Consider the following 24486-nt stretch of genomic DNA (forward strand, 5'->3'; position numbering starts at 1 on the left):
GGATAACCCTAGAGTATATAGCACTAGAATATTTCTGTACATTGCTGACAATGGTGTCCCTGCCAGCTTGAGAGAGTAATTTCTTTTTATCTGTTCCCAAAATAATTTAAAACCCAGATCTGAATCAGACTTTTTTGTGTAAGAATTTCCCTTCTTGACACAGTTTAAGGTATGTGCTAATCTGTTTTTAAAAATCTATTTTTGAAGCACCACTGGTGGAGAACAAATCTTTCAAACCACCACCATACAATATTCTCCTTTTAAATGTTAATACTTCCATATCTGTGACGCCAGAAGGTTGCATTCTGATTGAGAGATCTAAGAAAACTTTTTAATCTCTTCTATATTGGAGCATGATCTCCAAGATATGGGGTGTTTGCTAATACAGAGGGGATGATTAAACCAAGGAGAAGGTTGTATGAGAATACAATAGACTCCTCCTAAGGGCCTTTGATTCTTGATAGGATAAACATTCTCTTGATGCCCGAGATGGAGAGAGAATATTTGGAGGGGAAGCTGAGTCCTTTGAACTAATTTCTAACTACTGTGACCCAGGCATTATTACAGAGTCCAGCTGCAATCTTTATATTTGCCTTCTGTTATATAGTTCATGGGATTATTGTGTAAACATTTCAAGAGAGTCCATAATGTTTCCATCTGTCCATAGTACGTTTAAAAAATATTATAGCAAATTTAAATGAATGTACTTAATTCAGCATTTGGCTGAAGTTGCATCACTTTTCTTCATGTGAGTGAGTGCCTTAGCTTTCAGAAGAATTATGCTGAACCAGAACATTTTTAAATTGCTTAAGCACATCATAAAACTGATTGGAGTTTTCACAACTATTGGGTACGGAAACCTCAGCTGAAATGGAAAAAGTGATATATTCATATTTTGATACACCTTAGAAATGGAAAAAAGGTCCAAATTCTCTGCTAGGGTAAGTTAGCATAGCTCCATTTACATCAATTTACACTAGCAGAGTATCTGGCCCCTAATACTGACTTAAGATTGATATGAAGTGGTGTTATAGATGTATTGGTCCCAGAATATTACAGAGACAAGGATGATGAGGTAATAGCTTTTATTTTTTTCTGTTGGTGAGAGAGACAAGCTTTGGAGCCACACAGAGCCCTCCTTTATGCTCGAAAGTTTGTGTCTCTTGCCAACAGAAGTTGGTCCAATGAAAGATATTACCTCATCCACCTTGTCTCTACTGAAATTTTGATAACAGACATCCATGCTAATATTTTTGGTAACATTTTAATTTATCAAATTGAGGCCTAGTAGTAAAGCCCTCTAGTATTTCACTTTTAACAATGAGAAAATCACTATCTGCATTCACTGAACACCTCAGGACTAATGTCATTCCGCGCGCTTCCCCTCCACCCCCCCATTTACCTATTTTCATTCTAGTGACAATTGAAATGAAGTGAATTATGACTATCCATTTGTTTGTTAGGACTGATCTTTATGTGTGGATATGTGGGATTTTTTGTGATGTTTTAGCAAAATCTAGGTCAAGATTTTTGGTAAAGTTTGATATTGATGATTTGGATGGTATTTAAGACACTAGGGGGCAGATTCAGATCCCACACATCACATGAAGTGGCATCTTACTCCACAGCTAGTCTCATTGAAGTCACAGTGGCAGAAGGCTCTATTCAGCCTAAGGAGAGCAGAATCAAGCCACAGGTTATTGAGACAGTGGGTTGGTTTTTTCTCCTTAAATTTAATTTAGTTGCCAGAGGAGCTTTTGATTAGGGCTGTCAAGCAATTAAAAAAAATTAAGTGTGATTAATCATGCTGTTAAACAACAACAGAATACCATTTATTTAAATATTTTCTACATTCATATATATTGATTTTAATTACAACACAGAATACAAAGTGTACTTTGGTCACTTTATATTTATTTTTTATTACAAATATTTGTAAAAAACTAAAGAAATGGTATTTTTTCAATTCAGTACTATTGTTGTAGCCGGCATTGCAAGATATTTCCATGCCAGACATGCTAAAGATTGATATGTCCCTTCATGTTTCCGCTACCATTCCAGAGGACATGCATACATGCTGATGACGGGTTCTGCTTGATAATGATCCAAAGCAGTGCAGACTGACGCATGTTCATTTTCATCATCTGAGTCAGATGCCACCAGCAGAAGGTTGATTTTCTTTTTTGGTGGTTTGGGTTCTGCAGTTTCCGAATCCGAGTGTTGCTCTTTTAAGTCTTCTGAAAGCATCCTCCACACCTCATCCCTCTCAGATTTTGGAAGGCACTTCAGATTCTTAAACCTTGGGTCAAGTGTTGTAGCTATTTTTAGAAATCTCACACTGGTACCTTTGCATTTTGTTAAATCTGCTGTGAAAGTGTTCTTAAAACAAACATGCTGGGTCATCATCCGAGACTGCTATGACATGAAATATATGGCAGAATGCAGGTAAAACAGTACTGGAGGCATAAAATTCTCCCCCAAGGAGTTCAGTCACAAATGTAATTAACACATTATTTTTTTTAACTAGCATAATCAGCATGGAAGCATGTCCTCTGGACTGGTGGCCGAACAATGAAGGGGCAGGCATATGAATGTTTAGAATATCTGACACATAATTACCTTGCAATGTGGGCTACAAAAGTTCCATGCGAACGCCTGTTCTCACTTTCAGGTGATAATGTAAACAAGAAGTAGGCAGCATTATCTCCTGCAAATTGTAACCAAACTTGTTTATCTGAGCAATTGGCTGAAGTAGGATTGAGTAGACTTGTAGGCTCTAAAGTTTTACATTGTTTTATTTTTTAAAGCAGTTATTTTTTGTACATAATTCTACATTTGTAAATTCAACTTTCATGATAGAGATTGCACTACAGTACTTGTATTAGGTGAATTGAAAGACTTTTTTATCATTTTTACAGTGCAAATATTTGTAATAAAAATAATATAAAATGAGCACTGTACACTTTGTATTCTGCACTGTAATACAAATCAATATATTTGGAAATGTAGAAAAAAATCTCAAAATATTTCATAAATTTCAATTGGTATTGTTTAACAGTGCGATTAATCACAATTAATTTTTTAATCGTAATTATTTTTTTTGAGTTAATCATGTGAGTTAACCAAGCTTAATTGACAGCCCTAGTTCTGATGCTTTTCTGAAGTGGCTTGCCTGCCTTTTCTTTTTCTAAAGAAAAGATACTTGATGTGAATCTTTGAATTTGTTTTTATTTGAAGGGACTAGGTGGAGTAGAACATGCAATAGTGACCTTGGACCTGTGGAAGCAGGGAAAGCTTCAATAAGGATTTGAAGCGGATTTTAATGCGTGTCAGTCAGTTAGCAAGAGTCAGGCCATACTGTAACCCTAATGACGTGAGACTTGTAGGAGCAAAGATAGTGCGAGGCGACAGGACAAGAACTGTGTACAAAGTTATTACGACCTTGCAATCACTAACCAAAATGCAGGCTTGCTTTTTCTTAGGAGTGAGACAAATAAGATAAGCCTTTCTGCTATGTATAAACAAAATGTAGTTGTTGCTTTTTACTGTCTGTATTATTGCTAGAAATTGTCTGTAACAAAGGTATAAAGGCTGATTGTTTACCAGTTGAGAGACCTGTCCAGGACTGGGGCGACCCTGTGTCCTATGGCACTCTCTCCCTCCATTGTAATTACTGGAGAAATAATAAAGTATTTGATTTTGCTGCACCCAAACAAAAAGCGAGAACTGAGTTTTTCTTCGACAGACCTGTGGAGGGATTCGGTCAAAAATGAAAATGAGTTTGATGCCCTCATGCTAACCATCAAACCACCATGCTGTGATGGGTTAGATCACAGAAAACCGCCTTGGGAACTGCCACCCGATGTGCCAAGACTACTTCTTCCCCTGCTTTCCTGCCAGCTAAGGACTCCAGCACCCTGTCTTGCTGAGCCAAACACGCCCATCTGCTCCAACAAAGACCCAGGGTCTGAATTACTTGCCCCAAAGCTGCAGACTTAACTGAAGCCGCTAACAGAAGTGTGCTTGTCTTTAACACTCAGATGTCCCACTCCCAATGAGGTCTAAACCCAAATAAATTTGTTTTACTCTGTATAAAGCTTATACAGGGTAAACATAAATTGTTCACCCTCTATAACACTGTCAGAGAGAGATGCACAGCTGTTTGCCCACACATACTCTGAGTAAAATCACTTTTTACTTATTAATTATTACAGAAAGTAGAATTTAAGTGGTCCCAGATAACAAAGTCACCAAGCAAAATAAAATAAAACATGCAAATCTATGTCTAATCAAAATAAAACTTGGAGGTGCTTCAGTAAGTGGGTTTTTCCTGTCCCCCCCACCCAGACTGGAGATCTTCTAGGCCTGGGCACAATTCTTTCCCCAGTACAGCTCTTGTTCCAGCTCAGGTGGTAGCTAGGGGATTCTTCATGATGGCTCCTCCCCTTTGTTCTGTTCCACCCATTTATATATCTTTTGCACAAGGCGGGAATCCTTTGTCCCTCTGGGTCCTCACCCCCCACTTCTCAATGGAAAAGCACCAGGTTAAAGATGGATTCCAGTTCAGGTGACATGATCACATGTCACTGTAAGACCCCAAACCTTCATTCCTCCCAGCCTGACTCACAGGAAGGCTTGCCTGCAAACAGAGCTATCCGCAATCAATTGTCCTGGTTGATAGGAGCCATCAAGATTCCAAACAACCATTAATGGCCCACACTTTGCATAATTACAATAGGCCCTCAATTATATTTCATTTCTAGTTTCAGATACAAGAGTGATACATTTATACAAATAGGATGAACACACTCAATAGATTATAAGATCTGTAATAATACCTTACAAGAGACCTTTTGCATGAAGCATATTCCAGTTACATCATATTCACTCGTTAGCATATTTTTATAAAATCATAGAGTGCAACGTTGCACATCCAATATAATTTAACATTCTTCTTCAAGTAGATACATCTGTGTATTCCATGTAGGTGCGCACACACCCAGTGCACTGGAACCAGAGAACTTTACCTAGCATGGCGCAGTGCTCCACCCATGGGGCGGTGCTCATGTTTCATGGTCTTAGCCCCTCCCCTAACTATATAAAGGCAGTGCAGTCCTGACCCCTGTCAGTTCCTTCTCACTGCCCATGACTGGAGTCGCAGCTCTGTGTGGTGTTCTTTTACCTCATGCTTTCTGTCCATCACCTGAGACTTTTTTTCAGGTATATGATTGTAGTAGTAACTTAACTTTAGTGTTAGATTTAGTTAGCATAATTGGCTGCCCTGTGTGATGCTCTCCCCAGAGATCGCCATACAAGGTGCTCGTTGTGCCTTGAGGAAGGACATACCAAGGAGGGGTGCTCCATCTGTAAGTCATTTAAAAAGACTTACTCAGTTGGCAAGGGACTTAAGGTTGAAACAGCACCTTCTGGAGCAGGCCATGAGGCCTGTATTTTCTCATTGCTTGACTGCAAATCCAGCTAGCGAGGCCACTCCATGTTTGGGTTCCCCAGGTGGAGAAGAAGTAATTCACCCTCCTCAGGTATCCCAAGAAAGAGGTCCTGTAAGTGTAACTTGGACCCTTCCTGCTGGCACTGCAGCCTGCATATCCTGGGACCCAGATGGTGGAGCTGAGGCTGACACCAGTCCCAGCACCAACTACTCCTTGATGCGGCTGCACACCTTGGTACTGTCTCTGCTTTGTTGGCAGCCATCACCATCAAGTTTGATACTGTCTTTAACCTTGTTACCAATGCCTCTTCCAGTTCTGAGTGGGAGTGTGTCTCACTCAGTACATCAGTGCCAACTCTCCATTTCTTTTCAGGATTGATGGTACCTGCATACAGGGCTTTGGATGAGTCTGACTGTCTGCTTCTATACCAGGGCTGGCTCCCACATTGTGATGGGGGAACTTCCAAGTCACCTCAAGATCCAGGCTGAGGTCGTCATGTCCTTTGTTATCGCCCAACGTGCACAAGAGGTCATCCTCGGATCATTATCAGTACTGAGATCAGCACCTTCCTTGCAGCTGGGACAGGGGCTCTTGGCCTTTTGCCTCCCGGCCACCAAGTGGCCTTACCCATACACCCAATGGCCTCCTTGGAATGCTCCTCGAGCCCTGCATCCTGTTTCTTGACCCAATGCAAGGATCACCTCTTTGTCCTCCATGGATGACTTTACCATACGAGGCTCCTCCTCCCCCTCAAAGCCCAAGGACTTTGAAGCGTACCAGAACCTCTTGAGGCATATGGCCACCACCCTGAGCATCCAGGCAGAATTCCTGTAGGAAAATACATACAAACTGCTGGATAATCTCCAAACCATCTGCTCTAGAGAGAATAGCCCTCCTGATTGAATCAAGGTCTCTTGGAGCCAGCAGAGGCCTTCTGGAGTACTCTGCCTGCACTGCCTCCCACAGCAAAGCATTGAAAGAAGTGATGCTTCATCCCCATGCAGGTTTTTGAGGGCTTCTATTTCCACCTGGCCCCAAACTCTTCGGTGGTCACTGCAGCAAATGACAGCGACAATGAAGACCCGATACTTAAGAGGGCTTAAGAACCAATTGTGTTGGTTAGGAAGATGGACAAATCACCCGATTTCTAGTAACTAGTAACTGACAATTCACTGATTCAAATGTAATTATAAATCCAACGCAGATTCAGATTACTCTGTCTGCTCTCTGCACTTCGAGCAATGAACTGCCACACTCTAATACGAAGAGTTCCATAAATAATTTACTGAAACTAATTTACTCTTTGAAATGAATTTAACACTTTTTGATTGAGGTTTGGATCATTTCAGATGGCTTTTCGCTAATTATTTCATAACTTTTACCTGCAAACTTTTGTCAGTTTCAGTAACCGTCACACACAACAAATAATTGTCATGTTAAAAATGGATTTTAGGATCAATGTTTTAATTATATTTTGTAAGTTCTTCAGCGTAAATCAGAGATCTTACCAATGAACTACCCTTGGGTGATTAGCTTCAGACTCGAGACCTTGTGGGGCTGCAATATCTATATAAAGCTCTTGCTGTAAGTAAAAACTTGCTGATTTATCAATTTCTGCATTTCTGCACAGCATGGAATATTTTGTTCTATTTTCAATTGTCTTGGTCAACTGACTACAAAGAGCACAAAATAGCAATAAAAATCTGGAAAACATCTGCAAAAAGGATGCCTATATTTAAACATTGTATTTCCAATTTGAAAACTGTCTTTATGGTTTGTGTGGGTTTTTTCTGTAAGTTATAGAAGATACATACAATAGCTTCTAGAAGGTCATATCCTAGGTCTCTGCTATAGATATATATGAGCTTGATAGTGCAAGTTGCTGAACACTTCTGGGAGTCACTGAACTTCATGAGCTCCTGTTGAATTCAGTGGGAGTTAAGATGCTGAGCACCTTGCAGGATCAGGCAGTGTGCTGTATGCTACCAGGGAGTGGAGAATAAAAAAAACAATATGGACTGAGTTAAAAAATGTTGGTCTTTTTTCCATTTGCAACTCAGCTTGATGCTTTTTTCCCATTTGTATTTCCATAAGACTTGGTTTGGAGAGGTTGTAGATGTATTCTTTGCTGCAATTACACTCTAATCGCAGGGGATAGCTGCGATAAATGGGGAGGGAACCACATAACATTTTAGATTGTTGACTGGAGCATGAGAAAGTGACATTTTTAAAAGATGTTTACATAGTAAATATTTAAACTGACACTGTACCATACGTGCCGACTCTCGGGCTGGAGCACCCACAGAAAAAAAAAGTGGATGCTCACTACCCACTGGAAGCCTCCCCAATCAGCACCTCCCCCTCCCCCACCCCCTGCCAGTGATCAGCTGTTCAGCTGTGAGCAGCAAAGGGGTAGGAATGGGGCAGGAAGAGGTGGAGTAGGGGCAGAGCAGAGGCAGGAAGAGGCAGGGCAGATGGGGGTGGGGTCTGGGGTAGAGCAGGGGTCGAGCACCCCCCCAGCAACTCAGAAAGACAGCACCTCTGCACTGTATTTTAGAAGGAACTTCAGTGTTTCTAATGTCAGTTACTTGAAAAAAATAGAAATGTAATCACCTGTTTTATAACCTAAATAGCAAAGGACCCAATTCTCTTCCCTGCACAGAGAGCAAACAAACAAGTATGGCACAGGGTGGAGGATCCTCCTAGAAAGCACCTAGCACAGCTGCTCCAAGCTCACTAATGCTGCCCTAAAACTGCAGTTGCCTTCATTGTCAGCTGCCCCATTCCCTATACAGTTGGCCAGTACATCTGCATTGTTGTTGTTGCCTCTTTTTGGCCCAAGTGTCTCATCAGAGTTTAGGGCCCTGAGGATGTTCCAGCTGGGGGAAGAAATTGACTATGGAGTCTGGAATTTTCATTTGATGCAATCTTGTTTAATTACAAGGAATATACAAACTCCTGCTTCTCCAACTGCAGGAGGAACCAAAACAAAGATGGTTTCTTTGAAAATAGCCTCAAGCTTCTTTATACAACATCAGACGCAAAAACTCACTAGGGTCATACACTGGGCTTATAGGCTGCTCCTTGGCTTTCTTGCTTTTTTGCCTCTGTCTCTCTGCTATGTCTCTGCACCCAGCTTGTTGTCTTTCTGTCTCTCTCACACACCGATGCACCCCTGGTCACAATAACCAGTGGAACACCTTCTGCACATGGTGCTAATTGGGTGTGTGGGAGCATGCCTCCCAGCTCAGGTAAACAGGCACACACTAACTCTGTTTGAGCTAGCGTGCTAAAAGTAGCAGTGTGAACGTGGTGGCATGGGCAGCGGCATGGCATAGCTGCCAGAGTACATTGTAGGGTTGCCAACTTCGTAATATTTAAAAACTGGGCACTCCAGCAGGAGTGCCAGAACCTCCCTTGCCCCTCGCACACCCGCCTCTCCCCTGTCCCCCCATTGCTTGCTGCTTTGTCCTCTTCCCCATTCCCCTCTACCTGGGTTGGGAGGGACTCTTCTGCAGAGCCAGTTCTGGGAGCTGTAATTGCCGGACACAGGTAGGAGGCAGCCCTGGCTGAGTAGGGGCTGGTGCGGGTGATGACCCGGCACCTCCCCGCCTCCCTCACCTGCAGTAACTGGACTTTGGGTATCCAGTCAGATCTGACCAAACACTCAGCCCCCTACCCCCTTTTCAACTGGATTTTCTGGTCGAAAACCAGACACCTTGCCACCCTAAGTACATGCCACCTGACCTCCTAGAGCCATTGAGTGGCCGGCCTGTGCTGCCATCCATGCTGCATTGTCTACACTGCTATTTTTAGCATGTTAGCTCAAGTAGAACTATCATGTGTCTGTCTACCCATGCTGGGAAACAAATACTCCCAGCTGCAGTTTAGATATATCCTATTAGTCCTTGTTTTAGGTGTGGCACGTTAAGTGTTTCTTGCAACTATCTTACGTGAAGGATGCATTCACACATCAGTTTTACTGACATTTTAACTCAATCCGCAACAAGGTTTCACCCTGCTCACAATATTATTGATCTACCACCATGCCGTGTATTAAACCACCTCTCTATACTGGTGCAAAAAGAGTCACGGTACAGGGGTTATGGGGTACAAGCTCTCATGCATGAACTCCTTACCACCTGCCCCCATCTCCACTGTGAAACTGTAGCAGATCCCTTAAAATATCCCCAGAGGAGGAAGCAGGATTTGTCCCTCAGGAAACATTTACTGGAAAATAATAATACAAAATCACTGTTTTTGTATCTCCATAAATATAAATGGTACTTTTGTCTCTTAATGACTGTTTCCATTTTACTGCAACTTCCCACCGGGGAGCTATGCGCTAAACATAATCAGTGGATGATTATATGAGGGAGGCTGAAGTCTTTATCAGCTGTTTTAAAGCATTCTGTATTGAATCTTCTGTACAACAGAATTAGGTTGTGCTCGTCTTAAAGAATATTCAAGCCATCAGACCATGGTGTTTAGGCCTCTGGGTAGGACTTTACTTGTTCATGTGTTTGTATATCGGGTTAGGGAATCACTTTTTAACCATTTAATGGATTAACACAAGCTTTTATGTTCAGTCTACATACCACAGAATTCATCCACAAAAAAAGTAGTCTTTACTAATGGACAATACATAGAAACTGGCTGTATGTCTGATAAGTGGTTGGTAGGACTATCTCATAATAGTCTTATTTTGATGTTTCTGAGGTAGTAACTTCTGATACCCCAGGGATGTTGTTGACGTCCTTTGTTACAGAGGGCAAGGATTTCACACATAGTTTTTAATCAATCAGTTGTTCCATGGCTGTGGAATAGCCCAAAAGAGTCATCCCAAAAGTATGGCTAGAGAGGTTCCCTGCATTACAGAAACAAAGTTCACTGATATAAATTAATAATCATTGGAAGAAAGAGAAGCCATCTGAGAAACTGTTTGAGAGGGAATTACAATTCCCCCATATACCAGCATAGTTCATTCTCCATTCCAAATTTCATGTAATGGGCACAAACATTTATAAACATATTTTGTACAGGTTTATATATAAAATGTTTTATATGGCATCTTTTCACGCTGAAAGACAACAAACCGTTTCATGAATAATGGGCCAAGTCATCCTCACCGCTGAATGGAGATGGCCCCAAAATTCACAAAGCTAGACCAGCACCATTGAAGCCTAGTCCACACTAGAAAAGTTTTGTTGGTATAGCTATACTGGCTAAACCCTCCTCGTGTAGCTGCAGTTATACCAGCTCAAAAAAAAAAGTGTTCTTGCCAGTATAGTTTATACTGGTTTAGCATTCAAAATACATGAATGCTATGTTGTCTGGGCTCTATGGTATTAGTCCCCAGTGATCAATTAGAGTAAATAAATTCAGTGCCAACTTCTATTAATTTACAATAAGCAACCAACAGTAATGGAATACCAGGGGGAACTCAGGCATGAGGATTTCCCTGGAGATCTTTGGACATTAATTGTCCCAGATGGCCAAGCCCCCTAAGTATAACTCTTTCTCAAAGCCCAAGGACTCCTTCCTCCCCCACCCAGGCTGAGGTGATGGTAATGAGTGAGATATGAGAGAGAGAGATAGTACGCTGTAATGCAAGTACCTCAGGTTTCAGGGCAGCACAAGGATGGACACTGCAAAACAGTAACAGTATGGCACAGGGGAAATTCTGCCCATGTACAGATGTAGAGTAACAGTTTCAAAAACACTGTAGTCCCACTTTCAACAATGATTTACAAATTTAGGAGCCAAAGTCTTATTGAAAGTCAATTTTGAAAATGAAATTTAGGGTCCCAGGTTACTTAATTGCTTTTGAAAATTGCACCTGCAGTGACAAATCAAAAGCTATCTAGTATTTGCTTAAAGTCCTTAAATACTTTAGCATACAATGGATAGAAGTGAATATATTTTCTGAAATTAGGAGGACAAATTGACTTATGTGTTTCTTTAATATGCCTTTTCTTTTGAGGAAACCATAAATGTTCATGAAGTTGAATCTAAAACCAGGTATTTTAGATCACTTGATTCAGAAACATCTGGGTTTCCCCTCCTCCCCCTTGTAGTTTAACAATCACAAGGTTTATGGCAAAACAGAGCTTCACTCAATAATTCACACTATGGCAGATCAAATGACTGTGAAAGTGAGTTCTGAGAAAAAAGAACGAGGAGTACTTGTGGCACCTTAGAGCGTAACAAAGTTATTTGGGCATAAGCTTTCATGGGCTAAAACCTACTTCATCGGATGCATGCAGCGGAAAATGCAGTAGGAAGATATATATATACACACACACAGCGAACATGAAAAATGGGTGTTGCCATACCAACTATAACGAGACTAATCAATTAAGATAGGCTATTTTCAGCAGGAGAAAAAAAACTTGTAGTGATAATCAGGATGGCCCATTTCAAACAGATGACAAGAAGGTGTGAGTAACAATAGGGGAAAAATTAGCATGGGGAAATAGTTTTTACTTTGTGTAATGACTCATCCACTCCCAGTCTTTATCCAAGCCTAATTTAATGCTGTCCAGTTTGCAAATTAATTCCAATTCTGCAGTTTCTCGTTGGAGTCTGTTTTTGAAGGTTTTTTTGTTGGCGAATTGCGACTTTGAGGTCTGTAACTGAGTGTCCAGGGAGGCTGAAGTGTTCTCCAACTGGTTTTTGAATGTGTTAATTCTTGACGTCTGATTTATGTCAATTTATTATTTTGTGTAGAGACAGTCTGGTTTGGCAACACCCATTTTTTCATGTTCTCTGTGTATATATATCTTCCTACTGTATTTTCCACTGCATGAATCCGATGAAGTGGGTTTTAGCCCACGAAAGCTTATGCCCAAATAAATTTGTTAGTTTCTAAGGTGCCATAAGTACTCCTCGTTCTTTTTGCTGATACAGACTAACACAGCTACCACTCTGAAACCTGAGTTCTGAGATTTACATAAGAGAATTGCTCAGCAAAAGCCATCAATCACTATAACAGCCAGCAGTGCAATTGTCCAGCTAATGTGCGGAGGTGTTGTAAATGATCAGAATCCCTTTCATTTGCAGATAGGTGGTAACTCTTTCTTTTATTTGAGTAGTAAGCACATCAGAAGGGAAACCTGATTTTTCTTTAATCCCTCAAATGTCTTTTTCTAAGACCAGTACTTACTTTTGCTGATATTTAGCACTGCAATTCTGGCCTGAAAATATGCACTGTAGAAAAATGACCGACTGTTTTTCCTGACATAGAAACAATATGTGAAATGCACTAATGGTATCTACCTACACATGTTGTTAAATGTGTTCTTACAAAAAAGAGAGGAAAAATGGTATTGGGAAATACCAGTTTCTGTTCTAGTGTTACAGAAAATACAAAATATTTGTTACTGGAATAACAAATGGAAGAATTCCAAAATGTTGTGTTTATTAATAGTATTTCAAATCTGTTTGGAGTTCAATCATTTTTAGTCTGCATTATAGAAATAACACACTAACCTTGAGAGCTTCTGAAATCATATCAGCTTTGTATACAGCTTTGACATTAAATCTGGCGAGTCAATAGGATAAAATGTCAGTGCAAACTGAAATGACTGCTACACAGTATGGTGACTTGCTCAAACATCAGATAGTGTACTAGGTTAGCAATTTTGCAGAATAATGTGTACTTCGTAGTTTTAATCAGTAGTATCAGAAATGTTCACTGCAGGAGAAAGTCATCCCAGTATGAAGGCCTACTAAAGGTCCTATGCATTTTTTTAAAATCTTTCATCTAAAGTGATTAAGGAGATGCATAGTCTTTTATGGGCCCTCTGCCCTGGGATAAATTTCACCTTGCTAGTAAAAGATGCACAGTTTAAAAATCATCTATATATTTTGCTCTTAAAAAAAACTAAGAAAAAGCTGTTCCGCTGAACTACTCATTTTTCTTCAATTAGGGGCATCTTCTTTGTAAAGTAATTAAGGCCTTGGATATTAAATTTGGCCTGTATCATTAGCCATCTTTGGTGAAGACTTCACTGAACAGCTCAGGAAGGAAATTCCAAGCTTGTATTTGTTCTCTTGATCCTGGGCTGGACCTTCATTTAACTCAGAGCAGAATATAGGAATAATCTGCATGTTTGACTGTGGCGGGATTTTGGGGAGAGGCAGGGGATATGGGATTGCTAGCAAGAATGAGCAGGGGAAACATGCTGAGTTTTTGTAATGCTAATATGCACTAGTTTGGAGGTTCTTTCCATAGTACAACACATTTTGGCCCAGTATGTCTCTTCACAGATTCCTGTGCACATTGCATTAAGGCTCCTATTCAACAAAGCAGTTAAATAAATTCTTACCTTTTTAAGTACATGCTTAAATTAAACGTATTTAAGCAAGTGCTTAAAGTTAAGCACATGCATAAGTGCTTTGCTGAATTAGAGCCAAATTCTACCATATATTACACTCATGGAATTGAATTTTTACCTTTTGACTTTATTGGAAAATACAGTGGAATCCATTGATATATAATGGGGTTTGTTGTTGTTGGGTTGTTTGTTTTTTTGTTTTAAATACCGGTAATAAAATTCCTTTCTTTGAAATTCTAGTATTATCTGCTCTGATCATTCTTTGACCTGTATATAGACTCCGGATACAAATTTCTCATTAATAGACTCATCACTGTATCCATGAGCTAACAAGGACAGCAAAAATAAACACTTTTTTTTACTCAAGTTAAATGATCTCTCCAGGTTGTTAAGCGTCTTTATGTCTTCAATAAATTGGATGTTTTTAGTTCTTAAGCATGTTGTTTTTCAACCTAATTAAAGGTACTAAGAACTGATGTTTACCAGACTTTATGAAAGCAGGAACATTTTATTGGATAATGTACTGGTACATTCAGTGAAACTTTGAAGCTAGTGGGTGTGATAACTACACTTCATGTAGGATAAATGTAAAAAGCAATTAAGCTACTTTATGGAATAAGATAGCTGAAACAGTAGGAGTCACCACCCAAAAGGCAGGTCATGTGCAAGTCCACTCACGAATTTGAGCTATCTAAGCAGAAGGGTTTCTCTGGGGCTGAATACAAACAAAGGAGATGGGTACTGTTTGATGGAGCTGTGTGTGAGAGAGACAGAAGCAGCGGAAACTCCACGGAAGTGGACAGAAACTGTAGGAAGTCCCATCAGTTTCTCTCCACTAATGGAAACAATCTACAAGGTTCTGAATATTGGCTAAGGTTCAGGTCAAAAGGGATAACAGTATGTTAGGCAGAAAGGAGGATGAGACTGAGATGTCTAGTTAATCACAGAGATTTATTATTTTACATTTACCTAAGACTTTTGGGCTAAACTGTGCCGTTTAGGCACAGATGTGAGTATGGGGCATCGTCGGGGAGTAACAGAAGCATTGTCCCATCTCGGCTCTAGCTTCTTCCCATCCCTTTGGGAACACACACCCAAGTTACATTTAGTTTGTGTATCTAACGTTTGACATTTTTTTTCTTTTACATAACGCTCTTTCCCATGTTTATCACATAGAGCTTAAAAAACAATCAGCATAGCATGGACACAAAGTAATAGTTGTTTTTCTATTTTAAAAAAAAGTGTCCCATATCAGTTTGTATTATGAAACAAAATACAACAGGAGAATAATTCTCCATCTCCACTCCCCTCAGTAAGAGTCCATACTACTGTCTAGCATTAATGCCCTTCCCTAACGGGCTTGGATTTCAAAACAAAACAAAACAACTGCAGGCATAGGCAATGTATATGCAAGGACATAAGACCTCCACACAGATTTTCAACATATGTTGCTATCTTCTCCAGAATCTATTCTCCCACTCGAAAATGGGCCAGATCCTCAGTTGTAACTCAAAATAGTTTTATTGACGTCAACAGAGACATGCCAATTTACACAAGTTGAGGAAATGGTGCATGGTAGTGAAAATGGCCATGTTACTGTAAACCAATTCATTATTGTCTTTTTCAGTCTGCTGATGGACAGAATAAAACAGTGATACATAGTCATATTTTACCCTGTGAAATGGGCCATCCTGATTATCACTAAAGTTTTTTTTTCTCCTGCTGATAATAGCCCACCTTAATTAGTCTCATTATAATTATGGCAATACCCATTTTTATGTTCTGTGTATATCTATCTTCCTACTGTATTTTCCACTGCATGCATCCAATGAAGTGGGTTTAAGCCCACGAAAGCTTATGCCCAAATAAATTTGTTAGTCTCTAAGGTGCCACAAGGACTCCTCGTTCTTTTTGCTGATACAGACTAACACGGCTGCCACTCTGAAAATTGTTATAAATGGAACAGTTCCATGCACAGAATAAAGATGGAATGTGTTTCTAAGAAGAACCCCATTTATCTCAATTTAATTTTGAAGCGTATTTCTGGTGAGCTGTGCCAGCATTACTAAAGGAAAATAACACGTTTTAAATATGAAAATAGCTGAACCATATATTGATATTTTCTATCAGTTACAAGACTGACCGAGCTTCTGACTAACCCAAAACAGTGATGTTTACACTGTCTTTACTCGCAAAGCAAGAAACTGAGTGGCTTGTAGGGATTTATGGATTTTAAGTAAGCAAATATCTATGATTTAACTATGATATAATACCTATTAAAATATAGAAAACTAGAGAACACTAGAAAACAACAATAAATATCCCAAAAGCAATCCCAGAAATAGCAGTCTGTTGGGTTCATACCAGTGCTCACCATGCCCTCCAGCATCCCAGAGAGAAGGGCATAAAAGGGGGGCAGTCTCCAGTTCCTTCACTCTAGTTCTTTTGCTAAGACAGAATGTCTATTGCCAAGGACTTGGCAGTCGTAGGGAAGGAGGGCAGGTTGTGGAATACACGTTGACACACATCTGAAAGAATTACAGTTACTGTAGGAAAACTGCTGTTCTTTGAGTGATTGTCCACATGTATTCCGCTTCTGGTGACTCACTCACAAGCAGATTTGTATTCTGGAGGTGGTGCTCAGAGTCTATTGGGATTATGACAGCAGGACAGCTCTGCCAAACTGGTTTTTGGATCTGGAGACTTCCAGCAAGGAGGCAGATGCTCAGTCTACTGCAATGATGACAGATCTGCCAAAGCGGGCATGGGATTTAGAGCCCTCAAGCAAGCAGTAGTGCTGGGAGAAGCTGTCAACTGAACTTCAGGTAGTTGCTCTACAAATCAGTGAGATTGGGACACCCCACAGGGAATTGGTAGAGACTGCCTGAGCTCTGGTGGAATCTGTCCATGTGTGTCTGTCTAAGTGGCCCACCATGAAGCACATTTTAACACAGTTTGAGATTCATTTTGACATCCTTTGGGTGAACATAGGTTGACCTTTCTTTATGTCAGCAAATGTAAGGAATAGTCTAGGAGAGTTCTTAAATGGCTTTGTTCTGTGTATATGATAAGAAACAGACCTGACAACATCCAAAGGGTAGAGTTTAATCTCTCTCCAGTTGGCATGAAACTTGGGGAAGAAGACAGGTATGTGGATCATCTAGTTAAGATGAAAGTCGGACACCATTTTAAGTAAAAACCTTGAGTAAGGTCTTAGTCATTGTGCCATTTTGGAATACTGTAGAAGGTGGTCCTGCCATGAAGGCCTGAATTTCTCCCATACTACTGGCTGAGGTTTTGTTCTCAGATTCATGAGATCAGTGTACCAGAAATGTCAGGGCCATGCCGAGCTATCATTTTTATTAGAGCTGTGTCTGGCTTGACCTTCAGGGGAATTTGGAGGGTGGGCATACATGAGCCCTATAGAGCCTGGGATCAGACAGGCATCTGATAGGGAAGTGAAGGAAGTTCTGGATGACTCTGTGGCAGAGGAATGGTATTTCCTTAATGCTGAATTGGCTCTGGAGCCTGGAGAGAACTGGCATGTTACTGGGACACTGTGGGAGGTGGTCTGGTCTGATGAACAGACTTCTCACTTTCCAGTGTCAACAAATCACATTCAGAGCTCTCCAAAAGGAAGAACTTAAGTTGTAACTCCCTGGATTTTTGGCTTCTTTATGAAAAGGAACGGCATATGAAGTATTTTCATGTTGTATGTGTTTTTCCCAGACACAAGACAAGTATTTTAGAATTCAGGTATTCCATAATAGTTGATATACATGAATACTGGCTTTAGTATGTAAGATGGGACTTGAACTCATGTCCTTTGAAAAGACAGTGGTGTGAATGGTAAATAGTTTGAGAACCACTACCCTAATTAGTACATCATGATTGACACTCACACATAAATTCATTTTAGGCCTGGTGAGTTACAAATCTAAATATTAAAGGACTTTACATTAACTCTTGCTTTCTGAATTTAGGTGAACAGGGTGCACAAGAATGTCAGGAAAGAGGGATTTAAGCAAAAATGAATATTGTACCCAGAAGAATAGAACTATAGTCTGTCAAAAACAAATTCTTGTTCATGTAGCACACTAATAAAACAGATGACATTCACAAATAAATATGCAATATTAGTGTAGCATCAATTTTGTGACTACTCAATAATAGCTAGTAACAGCTAACCAGTAAACAGCATTCCTAGAGACCACATTATGTAATCTCCCTTCATTAAATATTTCCAGAAATTAAGTGCTGAAAGTATTTGTAATATTCCCAAAATGTCCCCAGAATGAGAATCTCTATTCAAAATCATATATCAATCATTCACATAAGTGATAAAGTCATAGTAATAACAGTACAGAATTGGTTTAGATTTTTGCAAAAGAAGTGTGATCCACATTTTGTCAGATTTAATAATGTAGTGAACAAGATTCTTTATCTTAACACTTTCATGTTTTAATTTAGTACCCAATACTGATAAATAATTTAAAGTAACAATTTGCTTTGCACTAATCCCTGGGTATGAGTTTACAGTAAAAGTGCTGTCTGTTTAAAAATAACCAATAATCATAGAAAATATTAACAGCAATTCTAGACTGATACAAAGTAGCAATATTTACATTGTTCTTTTTATTATTCATACTTCAAACAGGAAATTCTACAGCTCAACAGACGCTTGCAGTTTGTTCAGTTGCCAATGAAGGTCTCATGCACTACATCTTTTTGGGGGCTAGACCCGATTACCTGGAAGTCAATTTGGACTCACCATTGACTAACATGCAAGCAAGGAAGGACACTTGACTATCAATACTTTGTATCAGAATAGAAAAAGAATCCTTCAGTGTTTTCATGTGATTTTTTTAAATGGCATTGCTACTACAAGTCCCTGCATAATAGGATAATGTACAGGTATATTCATAGCTATGATTTACTACTGCAGTAAAGATATTGTTGAATGAAAAATGACTTGCCCATAGATAGATATCTTTTGGAGGTATTAATTTAGCATGTTATAATGAAGAGTTTGCTGATGATGATGCATAGTAGTTTAAATAATAGCATTTTTTAAAAAGAAAGTGTTTTATTACTTTAATTTGGGGGGTGGAGCACTTTCCAGTATTTGATTTACTTGCCCCCCCCCACACACACACAACCTTTTTCATTGTTTAGAATTAAACCTGCATGTTGTCCTTGAAACAATACAAATGAGATTACTGTATTGGTTCTCAGATCTCTGTCTACCATCCAGATGGAAGAAAAAAAAGTGCACCTACAAACCCATGTAAGTTGGATGGCAAAATATGTAGAATTATCACCAGCAAACACTGTTGCTACCTTAGGTATTCTCAACTATTTCCATAATATGACACCATGTTCCCACAGAGGAAACATAGTTTGGGGCCTTCTTATCTAGCAAAAAATAAAGGTAGTGTGGGGGAGATGATTACAACTTTCCTACAAGTCCTGACCCTCAGGTTGAGAATCCATGGACTACATGAAATCCATGTATTAACATAGAGCAATGGTCTGTTGTGTTACCATAGTTGCATGTATAAACCAAACAACAACTAGCCTGTCACAATGTAGATATGCCCTAAGTCAGAGGTTCTCAACTTTTTTCTCTTGGAGGGCCCCCACCCCCCCACATACTATAAAAACTCCACAGCCCACTTCTGCCACAAAAACTGTTTTTCTGCATTGTTAAGGGGTAGCAAGCAGGGCAACTGCCTGGGCCCCAGGCCGCCCCGCAGAGCTAAGTTGCTCAGGCTTCACTTTGAGCCCTGCGTGGTGGGGCTCAGGGTGCTGGGCTTCAATCCCTTGCTATGAGGCTTCAGCTTTCTGCCCTGGGCCCCAGCAAATCTAATGCTGGCCCCTGCTTGGCAGCCTCCCTGAAACCTGCTTGTCGTCCCCCGGGATCCTGGACCCCTGGTTGAGAACTACTGCCCTAAGTTACCATATATCAGAACTAGACTGAAGATCTCTCTGTGGGTGCCTGAGCCCCATGTAGCTTTGTAATGAATGTATATGATCAGGATAGCCTCTCACAGGGAAAGTTTTAATGTCTGAAGTTTCAAATGCAGAATGTGACTGTTTCTGTGACTTAAACGAGATTTTTTTCCTTTTTAATTTAAATACCTTATGGAAAAATTTGATAGTCACATTGAGTTTAGTGTTGTAACTTTCTCATACACTTAAAGAAGTCAAATACATATGCATTGATATACAGAAATGTGTAATTGTCCCTCACTCGGTACAGTGTGCAATAATTCCTATCTGTTGTACACCAGGAGGAATCCAGAGGCACAATACAATTGCAGTGCACAATAAATGTCAGTGTTGTTTCTCTCTTTAGGCCACTAAAAGTTACTGCTCTGCAACTTGTGTTTTCATCTTCAGTGGAGAGCTGCAATATAGCAGCATCAATATCTACCAGCAAGGGCGTTCTGACTGCTAGAGAAGCAAAAAGGGGAGACCGACCCCACTGCCAATTTTCCTGGTGTGAGGGTGAGCACTTCAACCAGTCAAGTCAGCCTCCTTCACTGTTTGGAAGATACAAAGCAGCTTGACTGTCCCCTGAAGGAATCAAGGTAGTTTCTCTCCTTTTTGGATGAGTGTCTGTCTGTCAGTCTGTCTCTCTCTCTCTATATATATACACACACACAGGCACTCACACATTGGTTGTGTGTGTGTGTGTGTGTGTGTGAATGTTTTCTTGTTATACATGGGCTAAGATTCTCTGTGCTATTTGCTATTCACATAACTTGGTAAATAGTAACAGGTCCAGTGTTTCTAGGAATTTCCCTGTAGAAAATGGAAGAAGAGGGAATGGTCGTTAGCAGATCCCTGCTTCCCACCTCCGCCCCTCTTTTGTCTCCCTCCGCCGTGTTTGCAGAGCAGAGCTGAACCCCAGTCTCACCTGTCGTCGTTCTGCCATCCTTGGTCTCCCAGCAGCAAATCCCGAAACCTGTACCTGGGAGGAAGAGGAGGCACCTCACTCTCCAGATCCACCATCCTACCCTGGCAGCCAAAGCCTCTTCCCCGTGGCTCAGACAGCAGCAATCCGACAAGGAAGCAGGAAACCGAACGGGTTGCCCCAAGCCAGTGCCGGCGTTAAACACACAAAGGCAGAGAGCAGCCTCGAGTCCTGTGCTGGGAAGGGGACGCTCCACAGCATCTGACCCCGTCCCAGCCTCTCGTGCAGAGAGGAGAACCGGGGTCGAAAGTTATTTTCTTGCAGCCGCCGCTGTTCGCAGCCTTTCCCTAGGAAGCAGGTGCGGCGGACAGGCAGGGACCAGGGCTGCATTAGATGCACACACGGCTCGCAGGCGCTGGGTTGACAACAAAGAGATGCCTGCCATGCAAATGATATTTGGAGCTGCCGCTGACGGGCCAGCCAATGCGATTAACTCTCATTAGCATAAACCCGGAGAAGGTGAGGGGATTCTCATCGCTAACCAATGGGATTAAATATATTAGCATAATGTGGCTGTGGGATTTTCTCAATCCCAGACACAGGGCTGGAGCAGCAGCAGAGCCCTGTGGATGCAGGTATAGCCTCAGGGATGCCCAAAGAGCGGCATTGCACCAGCTATGGATATACAGGACACGTGTAACAGTGCCCATCCTTAACCCAGGCATACCCTAGGGTACCAGGGGACCTCTATACCCAGGCTGGCACAGGGGAGGGGCAGAAGCTGGGTGTGGCCAGGCTGGAAGATAGAGAGGAAGCACCTGGAGGGACCTGTGTCCTGCAATGCAAACTTCCTTAAGGGACTAATTAAATTGAACTGTGGGGTTTCCTAAATTTCCACCCACAATTCCCAGAAGGGACAGACATTTTCTTCCACAATACCAAAAAAAGCCTTACGACAGCAGTACAGTTCCTGTGGGGATCTAGGAACCATGGGGTGCACTTCAAAATCTTTTTCTCCCACTAATAAGTCTAGTGTCAGTGTGGATGCAGGGTGCTTAGATACTACATGAGACTGAATTCTTCCTTTGCAATGTGGTTGCACGCTCCCAAGTCAAACAAGTGACTCAATCCTGGTAAATCTGTAGTGAAGACATATTCATAGGGGGTCACTGCACAGATTAGTCCTTGAAGGGAGGAGGCACAAACTGCTTCCCCGTGATTCTGCATGCCTCACTCTGTCCCACAGTGTTCTTGTGGCACTGAGCACTAGGAGAGGCAGGATATCCAAGGGAAGTGTACGTTGTCTGTTTTAACAGAACCAGTTTGGCTTTTGTTTCTTTAAAGGAGCACCACCAACTTGAACATCGCATATCCAGCTGACAGTGCTTAACTAGTTGTTTTTAAAAACTACATCTAAGATCACTGTAATAGCATATGAGCAAAGAAAAAAAATCTCCATTTTGTCATTATGTTTACTTTGCATTTTGTATTCCCAGTATGTGTGTAGTCATTTCTTGGATTTTGCTGGTGGTGTATGCCTCTCCCCAGACTCTGCAACAGGGTGTTTAATACTAACAGTAGCAGCAGCAAAGAGAGAGGCAGGAGCGGGGAGAAGCCACAGGAAAGCTAGCTGAACATCTGATGCCATATGTAATATTAGTCCCCACATTTGATTCCCTTCAGAATCTACTTTATTCTACTAAATGCAGCCCTTTTTGTCACTTCAGCAGCAAAAAATGAAGCATTAAGATAATTGTTTCCTTTCTTTCCTTTCTTTCTTGCAGCATTCAAAATCTTTATTTATCATTACATTTTAATAGTTTTTAAATAATGGGTCTTATTCATTTTAGTTTTACACTTGCATAACTCCACTGAAATAATGCCACTGCAAGTGTTATAAAATCATGAGATGAAAAGAAATAATAATTTGTAGGAACTTATTTGGCATCTGAATATTAGTATTTAGAGTTCATTCAAATTCAGGTTTCCAAGTCTGTCTCTATAACTATCAGGATTAGAAACATGCCTCCTCTCCCCATGAAAGCTGACATTCTCACCTAATCATATGCCTTTAGGTGCTGGGTCTTTAAGAAAAACAACAAATAGTAAGATTTATGATGAAATCATGAGAGTTAGCAACACTGCTTTAAAGTGAAATAACCCAGGTGAATCAGGCTCAGAGGGCCTGGCTTTGTCATTTTTCCTCCTTTTTCAAACTGATGAACTCTTTCAGCCCTTTCTGTATTATATGAGGAGCTGAAGCCCCAATTTGTGTGTGTCAGGGAGCAACTTCGAAAGAAAACAATAGACGATACAAAGCTGGAAGGGGTTGCAACTGCTTTGGAGGATAGGATTAAAATTCAAAATGATCTGGACAAACTGGAGAAATGGTCTGAGATAAATAGGAAGAAATTCAATAAGGACAAAAGCAAAGTACTCCACTTAGAAGGAACAATCAGTTGCACACATACAAAATGGGAAATGACTGCCTAGAAGAGTACTGCTAAAGGGATCTGGGGGTCATAGTGGATCACAAGCCAAATATGAGTCAACAGTGTGATGCTGTTGCAAAAAAAGCAAACATCATTCTGGGATGTATTAGCAGCAGTATTGTAAGCAAAACACGAGAAGTAATTCTTCCACTCTACTCCGCGCTGATTAGGCCTCAACTGGATTATTGTGTCCAGTTCTGGGCGGCACATAACAGGAAAGATGTGGACAAAGTCCAGAGAAGAGCAACAAATATGATTAGAAAACATGACTGTCTGAGGGAAGACTGAAAAAAATGGGTTGGTTTAGTCTGGAGAAGAGAAAACTGAGAGGGGACATGATAACAGTTTTCAAGTACATAAAAGGTTGTTATAAGGAGGCTGGAGGAAAAAATACTGCTAATACATCCCAGAATAATGTTTGCTTTTTTTGCAACAGTGTTACACTGTTGACTCATGTTTAGCTTGTGATCCACTATGACCCCAGATCCCTTTCTGCAGTACTCCTACCTAGTTAGTCATTTCCCACTTTGTATGTGTACAACTGATTGTTCCTTCCTAAGTGGAGTACTTTGCATTTCTCCTTATTGAATTTCATCCTACTTACTTCAGACCATTTCTCCAGTTTGTCGAGATCATTTTGAATTTTAATCCTATCCTCTAAAGCAGTTGCAACCCCTCCCAGCTTGGTATTGTCCGCAAACTTTATAAGTGTTCTCTCTATGCCATTATCTAAATCATTGATGAAGATATTGAACAGAACTGGGTCCAGAACCAGTCCCTGCAGGACCCCACTCATTATGCCCTTCCAGCATGACTGTGAATCACTGATAAATACTCTCTGGAATGGTTATGGACCCACCTTATAGTAGCTCCATCTAGATTATCATAGAATCATAGAATATCAGGGTTTGAAGGGACCTCAGGAGGTCATCTAGTCCAACCCCCTGCTCAAAGCAGGACCAATCCCCAAATAAATCATCCCCAGCCAGGGCTTTGTCAAGCCTGACCTTAAAAACCTCTAAGGAAGGAGATTCCACCACCTCCCTAGGTAACTCATTCCAGTGCTTCACCACCTTCTTAGTGAAAACTTTTTCCTAATATCCAACCTAAACCTCCTCCACTGCAACTTGAGACCATTATTCCTTGTTCTGTCATCTGGTATCACTGAGAACAGTCTAGATCCATCCTCTTTGGAACCCACTTTCAGATAGTTGAAAGCAGCTATAAAATCCCCCCTCGTTCTTCTCTTCTGCAGACTAAATAATCCCAGTTCCTTCAGCCTGTCC

At 40.7% G+C, this 24486-nt stretch overlaps 1 protein-coding gene across 4 annotated transcripts in view; it reads right to left on the minus strand.

Annotated features, from left to right (window-relative positions):
* KCNT2 (potassium sodium-activated channel subfamily T member 2) overlaps positions 1-21012 on the minus strand; it is a 292883-nt gene extending 271871 nt beyond the window's left edge. For all 4 annotated transcript variants that reach the window (XM_039485106.1, XM_039485104.1, XM_039485103.1 and 1 more), the window contains exon 1: positions 20712-21012. In XM_039485106.1, coding sequence (XP_039341040.1) covers positions 20712-20806 — 95 coding nt within the window. In that variant the 5' untranslated portion in view covers positions 20807-21012. The remainder of the gene's footprint in view (positions 1-20711) is intronic.
* Between the last annotated feature and the right edge of the window lie 3474 nt (positions 21013-24486).

The sequence above is a fragment of the Mauremys reevesii genome, linkage group 8 (assembly GCF_016161935.1).
Source record: "Mauremys reevesii isolate NIE-2019 linkage group 8, ASM1616193v1, whole genome shotgun sequence".
NCBI classification, from domain to species: Eukaryota; Metazoa; Chordata; order Testudines; family Geoemydidae; genus Mauremys; species Mauremys reevesii.